The 10533-nt window shown below is 33.8% G+C and overlaps 1 protein-coding gene across 1 annotated transcript in view; it reads left to right on the top strand.

Annotated features, from left to right (window-relative positions):
* Positions 1-3917, top strand: part of kdr (kinase insert domain receptor (a type III receptor tyrosine kinase)) — a 32998-nt gene extending 29081 nt beyond the window's left edge. Inside the window, exons 28-30 of the mRNA XM_051138977.1 lie at positions 158-242; positions 895-980; positions 1066-3917. Coding sequence (XP_050994934.1) covers positions 158-242; positions 895-980; positions 1066-1282 — 388 coding nt within the window. The 3' untranslated portion in view covers positions 1283-3917. The remainder of the gene's footprint in view (positions 1-157; positions 243-894; positions 981-1065) is intronic.
* The last annotated feature ends 6616 nt before the right edge of the window (positions 3918-10533 follow it).

The raw sequence follows: 10533 nt of genomic DNA on the forward strand, positions 1-10533 counted from the left end.
TTGTATTGCAAGCACTCGTACTTATCCACACCCCAGTTATCAGACTTTTGTTATATCCACACCACTTGAAAGATCTGACATTTGAGGATATAATGTACTTAACCTCTCCTTTGACAAACTAATGCAACAGTGGTCCCACCCATGCCTCTCCTGACAGGTTCCCACAGCAGATAGACAGCTGCGGTGTGCCAGTAAGTATGACGACTTTTGTGGACATTCCCCTGGAGCACACTGCTGTGATGGTAAATAAACTCTATAATACTACAACTAGAATCTGGTTGTGATCCAAAAAACACTTTCAGTAGAAAGGACAAACTTTGCTGTTACAGCTGTAGGGTGTTAGTTCACTCCTGAATTAAAATGTCCTGATAATTCACCTCCATGTCATCCAAGATGTTTCTTTCTTCAGTTGAAAAGAATTTAAGGTTTTTGAGGAAAACATTCAAGAATTTTTCTCCATATAGTGGACTTCAATGAGGATCAACAAGCTGCAGGTCTGATTTGCAGTTTCAGTGTAGCTTCAAAGGGCTCTAAATGATCCCAGACATGGAATAAGGGTGACATCTAGCGAAACCATTAACCATTTTCTAATACTCTTTCAATCCCTTCAATCCATTGATCCTAATTGAAGTCCACTTTATGGAGAAAATATGGAATGTTTTCCAAAAACCTTTAATTCCTTTTCAGCTGCAGAAAGAAAGACATGAACATCTTGGATGACATGGGGGTGAGTAAATTATCAGGAAATTTGAATTCAAGAGTGAACAAATCCTTTAATAAAGATTAAATATAACCAGTTAATTTAGATGTTACCACATTTACAGATTATTTTTGCATCTTAAAAAATTTAACATGATATAAACAGTCCATTTTAAATGATCTTCCATCGTACAGAGCGGTCACATGGACTGCGGAGTGGGCTTATCGCGTGAGCAAATGAAAGCTTTGGATCGGCAAGTGCAAAGGCCGCTTAATTTCAGGTGACACATTCATCTTTATCTCAGTAGAGCTGCAAACCAAGACAATTCTAGCATCATCTAAACATGTTCATGCTTTTATTCACAGCCCACTACTGCGATGCAAGAGTAAGGAGTCTTTAGCTTCTGAATCGTCCAATCAGACCAGCGGCTATCAGTCCGGCTACCACTCAGACGATGCAGAAGCCCCTATTTATGCCAACGAGGAGATGATCCTGAAGAGAGACATTCGGATGAAACCTCCACTGCCCAAGAGAAACGACAAGTTCGGCGCAGAGGTCCGCTATAGTGCGCCTCCAGTTTAACATATGTAGCGCTTCAAACAGTCTTCCTCTTTATGTTATTTAGAACTTTAAAGGGATAGTTCACCCAAAAATTAAAATTCTGTCCTTAATTCCTCACCCTCATGTCATTCCAAACCAGTAAGACCTTTGTTTATCTTCAGAACACAAATTAAGATATTTTGAAATCCGAGAGCTTTCTGACAAGGGTTGCCAGGTTTTCACAACAAAACCCTCCCAATTGCTACTCAAAACTAGCCCAATCCTGTTTTGAAAAAGATCTCCCATTAAAAATTGTGTTTGTTTGGTAAAAATACACGTTTTTTGACAGTGTCTCCCTGGTAAAATTCGCATTCCATGGGATAAATATCACGTTTTTGGGGTCGCTTCAACCCACGGACATCGTAGCCGGAAAACCGGGAAAACTGCAGACTTGGCAACACTGTTTCTGACCCTGCATAGACAGCAATGCAACTGACACTTTCAAGACCTAGATAGGTAGTAAGAACATCATTATTTTTGTTTTCTTTGCACACGAAAAGTATTCTTGTAGCTTCGTAAAATTAAGGTTGAACCACTGATGTCAAATGGACTGTTTTAACGATGTTCTTATTACCTTTCTGGGTCTTAAAGGTGGTAGTTGCGTTGCTGTCTATGTAGGGTCAAAAAGCTATCGGATTTCACTAAAAAATATCAATATCTCAATTTGCGTTCTGAAGATGAACGAAGGTCTTACGGGTTTGTAACGACATGAGGGTGTGTAACTAATGACAGAATTTTAAAATATTTGGGTCAACTATCCCTTTAATGTAGTAGTTCAGCCAAACATGAAAATTTCAGTTTCATCATTTACTCACCCTTAAGTTGTTCCAAACCTGTGTGTTTCTTTCTTCTGCTGAACATAAATAAAGATATTTTGAAGAATGTTGGTAACCAAACAGTTCATTGTTGCCATTGACTTCCATAGTATGGAAGAAAAAAAATTACTATGGAAGTTGAAGGCTACAAGAAACTATTTGGTTACCAACATTCTTAAAAATGTCCTCATTTGTGTTCAGCAGAAGAAGAAATAATGACAGAGGCTGAGTAAATAATGACAATTTTTTTATTAACTAAAAATTAAAAAAATTAAAATTTGGACATCATTTTCTCACCCTCGAGTCTTTTTAAATCCTGTACGACTTTCTTCTCTTCAACACTGAATTTATTATTTATAGCAGAATGTCCAAGCTGCTCTTTTCCAGAAGTGAATGGTGACCACACTTGGTTTTGCTATCAAATGGCTTGAGAATATTTATAATATGTGCCCCTGGACCACAAAACCAGTCATAAGGGTCAGTTTTTGAAAAGCTTTCCATTGATGTATGGTTAGGATATTGTCAGGATAGGATAATATTTGGCTGACTATTTGAAAATGTGGAATCTGAGGGTGCAAAAAAATCCAAATATTGAAAAAACACCTTTAAAGTTGTCCAAATGAAGTTCTTTGCAATGCATATTACTAATTAAAACTAACGTTTTGATATATTTACGGTAGGAAATGTACTAAATATCTTAATGGAACATGATCTTTAATTAATATCCTAATGATTTTTGTCATTAAAGAAAAATGTATCATTTTGACCCATACAATGTATTGTTGGCTTTTGCTACAAATATATCCGTGCTGCTTAGGACTGGTTTTGTGGTCCAGGGTCACAAATGTGATATATGGGCTATTTTTGTGTAGCCCTTGGTCACCATCCTCTTTCACTGTCTGATAGAATACAACTTTTTTGTTCCTCAGAAAGTCACACAGGTTTAGAACAACATGAAGGCGCATAAATGATGACTAATTTTCTTTTGTGAGCTTCCCTTTCATGCTCATGTGACGGAACAGCCAAAGGGCAATTTCCTACCTAAAATGAGTAGCAACCTTCTCACTTTTCATCTCGTATTAGATTTTCCTGCCATTACTCATAATGACTCCAATATCGCAACCACATGACTGCATCATCCAAAAACAACAAACTCTTAAATTGGGTCTGTTGAACCTCTGATTGAGGTGCGCCCCATTATCGCTTTTTTGGTAATTGTATGCGTAAAGGAACCGCTGATTCATTCGAACTCTTAACTGTTTCTTTTATCATACTCACTTTTTGAAATAAATGTAATATATTGTTTTGGAACAGACTGTTTTGGAGCAGATAAGATGTATGTTTTAGTTTTATTCTTCTAAATGTCAGGGGAGTTTGGAGAGTGAGAAAGCCTTAGCAATACAATCATGTTTACACAGCCCGCGGAGCGAGAGTGGTCTCTCGGTGTGTCCACGCCACTTCCTGAGCAAAGGCATGCCCTCTTCCTACCGCACAGGAAATAGCAACTGGAATGTCAGACAATCGAGTGTGTGAATGTTTTCCATTTTTTTGTCTTCATCTTTTACATTGTCTTTAAACGAATCGTGACCAGACTTGTTCTCCCCCAAGCAACAAACAGTCTGTCTTGTTTTCTCAGCTTTGTTTCTCGGTTGGCCTTTTGATTGTACAGTTTATGATGAGGGCCTTCTTTGTCTTGTAAGAAAAATGTCAGTATTTTGCCATTATGATTATATTATTTAGTTACACGTTCATTAATGTAATTAGTTTTTTAAAATAAACACTCTTGTCAGTTAAAAACAACATTTGGGTGTGCGTGTCTGCTTGCACAAGAGTGCGCCGATCTTTGCGACCCCTCTTTTCCTGTATCTGTTTGTCAGTGACCCTGACGAGACAATGCACTCGTATCTCCAGTTATTTGTGTGCGTCTGAGAAAACGGGACAATGCGTTTCAGACTTGCTTTTTTTCTACTTGTGTGTGCATTTTGGGTTTCATGCGTTTGTATTTTTGTGCATGTGTGAGTTTGTACACTTGGGCCTGAGGAAACAATGCTCACACAGCCTTGGTGTTTTCCTAGGAGTGCTGCTCTCAAAATGGCTGTCCAGAATAGCACGCACAAGGCCGTCAAAACGCACTGAGATCTCCTCTCTGGGCCTGACTTTTCATCCAGCTATTGTGTTACATTTATTATTGTATCTAATGATAAAGAAAAACTAGGTCAGTTGATTGACATCATATGTCTCTCCCATGGTGGAAAACAACACAATTGAAATAGACAAATTTATAGTATTCAGTTTGTATTCAGTTTTAATCACAGCAGCTCTCACAGGTTTGATCCTGTTCTCCAGCATGATTTAAAATGATCCAAAGAGCATCTTGTGAGATCACATGATCATTATCACAAATGTACAAATTTGAATAGTGACCTAGAAATAGTGCAGAATACTTCAATATATATTTCATTAAACAAAACATTTCTGAAATGTAGAATATTGTATATTTTAACATTCTATATATATTTCATTTTATATACAACATTTATAATATTTGTTTTACATCTTTTCAGAATCTTAAAACTTTATTTCCTGCATTTAATTATAGTGTTTTTTGTATATACAGAATATTTATATTTCAATATATATTTCATTAAACGTAACATTTCTGAATTTTAGAATATTGAATATTTATATTTCAACATACTGTATATATTTCATGTAATACAACATTTATAATATTTGTTGTTTTACTTCTTTTCAGAATGTTAAAACTTTATTTCCAGGTTTTAACATTTCTGAATTTTAGAATATTTTTATTTCTATTTCAACATACTGTATATATTTCATGTAACACATTTATAATATTTGTTTGCTCCTTTTCAGAATTTTTTTCCCTTAAATTTAATGTTTCTATTTTATAAAAAATATTTCTACTTCAACATTTCTGAAATTTAGAATATTGTATATTTTAACATTCTATATATATTTCATTTTGTATACAACGTTTATAATGTTTGTTTTACTTCTTTTCAGAAGTAAAGTTCACTTAAAACTTTATTACATGCATTTATTGATTGTTTTTTTGTATATATAGAATATTTATATTTTTTATATATGTATTTCAATAAATGAAACATTTCTAAATATTAGAATATTGACTATTTATGTTTCAACATACTGTATATATTTCATGTAACATACAACATTTATAATATTTGTTGTTTTACTTCTTTTCAGTATGTTAAAACTTTATTTCTGGGTTTTAACGTTTCTATTTATTATATAGAATATTTCTACTTATATACATTTTATTAAACAAAACATTTTTGAATTTTAGAATATTGTATATTTTAACATTCTATATATATTTCATTTTGCATGCAACGTTTATAAAATATGTTTTCCTTTTTTAGAATCTTAAAACTTTATTTCCTGTACTTAATGTTTCTGGGTTTTTTGTATATATAGAATATTTATACTTTAATATATTTTTTATTAAACAAAACATTTCTGAATATTAGAAAATTGAATATTTATATTTTAACATGCTGTATATATTTCATGCAACATACAACATATATAATATTTGTTAATATAATATATAATATACTTTTCAGAATCTCAGAACTTTATTTCCGAGTTTTAACATTTCTGTTTTCTATATGGAATATTTCCATTTCAATACATATTTTATTAAACAAAACATTTCTGAAATTTAGAATATTTCTATTTGAATTTCAACATACTGTATATATTTCATGTAACATACAGCGTTTACTTCTTTTCAGAATCTTAATTGATATAATGTTGATATATTCACGATAGGAAATTTACAAAATGTGGCATACAAAAAAAAAAAAACATTTCTGAATATTAGAAAATTGAATATTTATATTTCAACATGTTATATACATTTCATGCAACATACAACATATATAATACAAAAAAAAAAATAAATTATTTTGACCCATACAATGTATTTTTGGCTATTGCTGCAAATATACCTGTGCTACTTATGACTGGTTTTGTGGTCCAGGGTCACAAATATATTTCTACTTCAATATATGTTTTGTTAAACATAAATGTTAGAATATTAAATATTTCTATTTTAACATAACTATATATTTCATTTCACACTTATTTTCAGAACCTTAAAACTTTATTTCCTGGATTTAATGTTTTAATATATTTTAAAATAATATTTCTTTCAACATACTATATTCCATTTCACATACAACATTTATTGTATTTGTTTTATGTTTTCCCCCAAGCTAGTAAACTTTATTTCCTGGTTTAAGTGAAATGTTTTTGAATTTTAGACCACAGTGTACATTTTTTTGTGAGAATTATTTATTTTCTATTTCCTTAGAACACCTTTTGCGTCAAAACCTCTGTGTGCACTTGATATCTGGTGTTTGTGTAGTTGAACTGGAGGTTCTACCCTGCTCTGATTCCCACTGTGTGAGGAAGCTGTGCTTACATAAACTTACTCTTCACTGGTGCCTACAACTCCTGAGAACATCAGCATCAAAGGATTAAGCACAGTCTCACTGCCAAACACAGACACAAATAAGGCCATGTGATTTTACAGTGGTTGCCCTGAGCCATGCACGCACACAGATACATACACAGACTGTGCAAGTTTTGTTCCAAAGCAAAATTGTCACGGAAACGCCATATGTTAAAACTCTTTATATTAAAAGAAGGCACTGTTTTCTTTCCAATTAACTGTATTTAGGATGCAACATGGAAGATGAGCTCTCAGTTTGTTTGTTTTTTGTTTAAGTTCTGATGTTCTTACTAGCGCCACCTAGCGGTAAGAAATTGGCTCCACATGCTGCTACAAAGAGAATCGGTGAGTAATCGTGTCAGTGTGGATGTTTGCTCTGTTAAGTAGCCTAACATAGCGTTTTTAAACTCTGTTTATATTTGAGATTATTGAAAATAGCTGGGGATGATCAAAAACTGACGTTATCTGTTTGTCTTTCATGATAAAAGCGTATCCTTCTTAGCTGCAGGAACTCTCATTTCCTTTGGAATGGGGGAAATGTCCTGCAATGATCTGCGATGCCAGGAAATATCTTTAAACACACAATCTCTGGCACACTGGCACACACGGGTAATGTGGAAAACAGTGGATATGTACGCACACATATTTGAACCCTGATATGTAACATGCAAACACTGGAAAATTTGGAGAGCTCTGACAATGGGCCCAAAGTATTCACACTCACATCTATTTAATGGAGATGAATTAGAGAAATGGCAGCTCCCATAAACAGCATAATCAATGTTTGAAGTATCCTTCATTACACTCATTCGAGTTTTGAAAATAGGCTACACCATAATCATCCAAACCAAACCAAACGACCTCCCTAATATTTGTGATTCTGATCCATCAACAAATATGATGATCAGATGATCTTATATTTCATACATTATTTTATTAATTAATTTAATTGAAATAATTTAATTAATTAAAAACGATGAAGTAAAACGTAATCACATTAGTAACATTAGCTGCCAAAATAAATTAATTAATTAATGAACCAATAAAACACAAAAATAAAATAAATAAAACATTATTACATAAATTTCATGTATAAAATGTGAAAATGTTGGTATTCAAAGTGCCCGCTTCTTTTTATTTGTATGATACATTCCTAGTAAAAATAAATAACTGAATAATCTGTTGTCCTTTACTTTTCCAAACATCATTTTGAAAATGTGATACAGTTGGGTGAGGACAGGAGCAGTCCTTGTACGAAACTGATTTCTAAATAAATAAATCATAATAATCATGTGCCCTTCAGGGTATTTTGTAAATTGTTTTGATCTTCCTAGCAACACCTCAGCGAGGGTCTGAAACGCCCTACTCTCCACCTTTTCTCTTTAACGCTGAAGTAAGCCTATGGGTGAGGAGCATTGGCGTCGCTAGGCCATTTTTAGGGGGACTGCTCAGCCCCCCTAAACGCGTTTTCAATGCGTTCACCCCTTGTCACACGACAGCTGTGTCCTCCAGCGAAAATGAAGCCCTTAACACATATGAATGCATAAACAATCATGTTGCCATTTGAAAATTGTAATTTTCAATATAATACTACAGTGCACGTTGCAAAGAGGTTTGCATACTTGAGCTAAAGAAAAAGGGTTATACTAAAAATGCAAACAGTAAAATTTTGTTTGCAATACAGTGAACAGGTGTATAGCCTATGTGACTTGGCTTATTCAGTACCTATTTATGCAATATAGTGGAATACTGCAATACGTTTAGTAAACCACCCCTATTAGTCAAACATTTTTATTCTGTTTATATATTTATTATTATAAATAATAATAAATATATAAATATTATTCATTGGGGGCTCAGCCCCCCTAAAATGAAAATCCTAGAATCGCCCCTGATGAGAGGTCTAATAATGTGCAGTAAATGTTAAAAACTGTTTGCACTACAAACGAGTGTGTTCATAATTAGGATGATACATTAAAATAATATGGTAAGTCACACCGATTTGCACCGATGTACAAATAGCCGCGCCCACTTTTACGGGAAGAAAAAGGTGGTAGGTAGGCTACTATTAGTGGGCTAATGACACAGGTCTGGAATCCTTTAAATGAATGAAAAAACAAACAAACAAACAAAAAAAAAAAAAAAAAAAAAAAAAAAAAAAAACACATTTGAACATACTAATTCGAGTACTAAAACAAAAAAAAAAAAAAAAAAAAAAAATAGATGAAGCGGACGGCACAGCCTAAAATAGCCAGTGGTGAAGGTGAGGAAAAGAAGCGCGTTACATGAGCAAACCACCAACACAAAAGTACAGAATAAAGTATGAATTTAGTGTGATAAAACAATGATGAATACACTATCATGTTTTTGTAAACTTTCTGAAGATTATAATCTTCGTATGGGCAACAGGGCCAGTCATAATAATATCCTCCCAGTTTTGTGAATTCAGGCAACCTGCCTGTGTCTGTCTCTGTGGGTCTATTGTGACACCTTGTGGTCTGCAGGCATGTTGGTCACGTACTGTAAGCGTTCGCATCTCATCAGAGCAGAGCTGATGGTGGCTTAAAATGAGACTGAGAGCCGAGTTTAATGTCGAGATCTCTTCAGCAGCGAGGGCGTTTAACTTCTGCTGTGTATTTTTCACATCTGAATCCTTAAGTTTCTCTCATATGCACACGCACAAGAATATTACGATATGAATTCAAGTTTTTTGTGCATAGACGAATTCCTAAACAATTCGTCCTCTTCTGCTATTGCTTTAAAGGGATAGCTCAACCTAAAATTGAATTCTGCCATCATATAGACCATTTCCCTAGATGTAAACAACACTGGTCCAGAAGCACTTCCTGTTTTTTTGTTTTTTATTTTTTAATTTTATTTCACATATACAAATACATCTTAAAGGTGCTAATGTAACATTTTCATCCAGTCAAATGTTATGTTGGTTGTATTTTTTTGTGATGTTTGTGTAAAGTAAAAAAAAAAACAGGAAGTGTATCAGGACCAGTATGTTTACATGTGACAAAATGGTCTATACTCGATCAGCCTCATGTCCTAACCTGTATCGTAGAAGTCCAGTTCCAAAACAAAGATTAACATAACATACACACCCGCTTGTCATCCAAGACGTTCATGTCTTTCTTTCTTCATTCGTAAAGAAATAATGTTTCTTGAGGAAAACATTTCAGCATTTTTCTCCATATAATGGACTGATATGGTGCCCCGATTTTGAACTTCCAAAATGCAGTTTAAATGCAGCTTCAAACGATCCCAAATGCGGTTGTAAATGATCCCAGCTGAGGAAGAAGGGTCTTATCTAACAAAACGATAGGTTATTTCATTTTAAAAAAATACAATTTATATACTTTTTAATCTCACATGGTCGTCTTGCCTTTCTCTGCCTGAACTCTGTGTATTCTGACTCAAGACAGTTAGGGTATGTCGAAAAACTCCAATCGAATTTTCTCCCTCAACTTCAAAAATCATTTCAAATCATCCTACATCGCTGCAGAAGTACCGACACAGTCTTTGCAAAGTGAACATGCAAAGAAGATCAAACACCCTCAACAAAAAAGGTAAAACAGCGATATAGGACGATTTTGAAGTTGAGGGAGAACATGAGATGGGAGTTTTTTGACATACCCTAACTGTAATGAACTGGAAAAAAACAGTCCTGGCAGAGTAAGACAAAACGAGCGTTTGTCATTAAAAAGTGTAAAGTATAAATTGTATTATTTTTATTAAAATAACCAATCGTTGCACTAGATAAGACCCTTCTTTCTTGGTTTACAAAATTTGTGATCGTTTAAAGCTGCATTTAAACTGCATTTTAGAAGTTCAAAATCAGGGCACCATATCAGTCCATTATATGGAGAAAAATGCTTAAATGTTTTCTTCAAAAAACAATTTCTTTA

This window comes from Labeo rohita, chromosome 20 (assembly GCF_022985175.1).
Source record: "Labeo rohita strain BAU-BD-2019 chromosome 20, IGBB_LRoh.1.0, whole genome shotgun sequence".
NCBI lineage: Eukaryota > Metazoa > Chordata > Actinopteri > Cypriniformes > Cyprinidae > Labeo > Labeo rohita.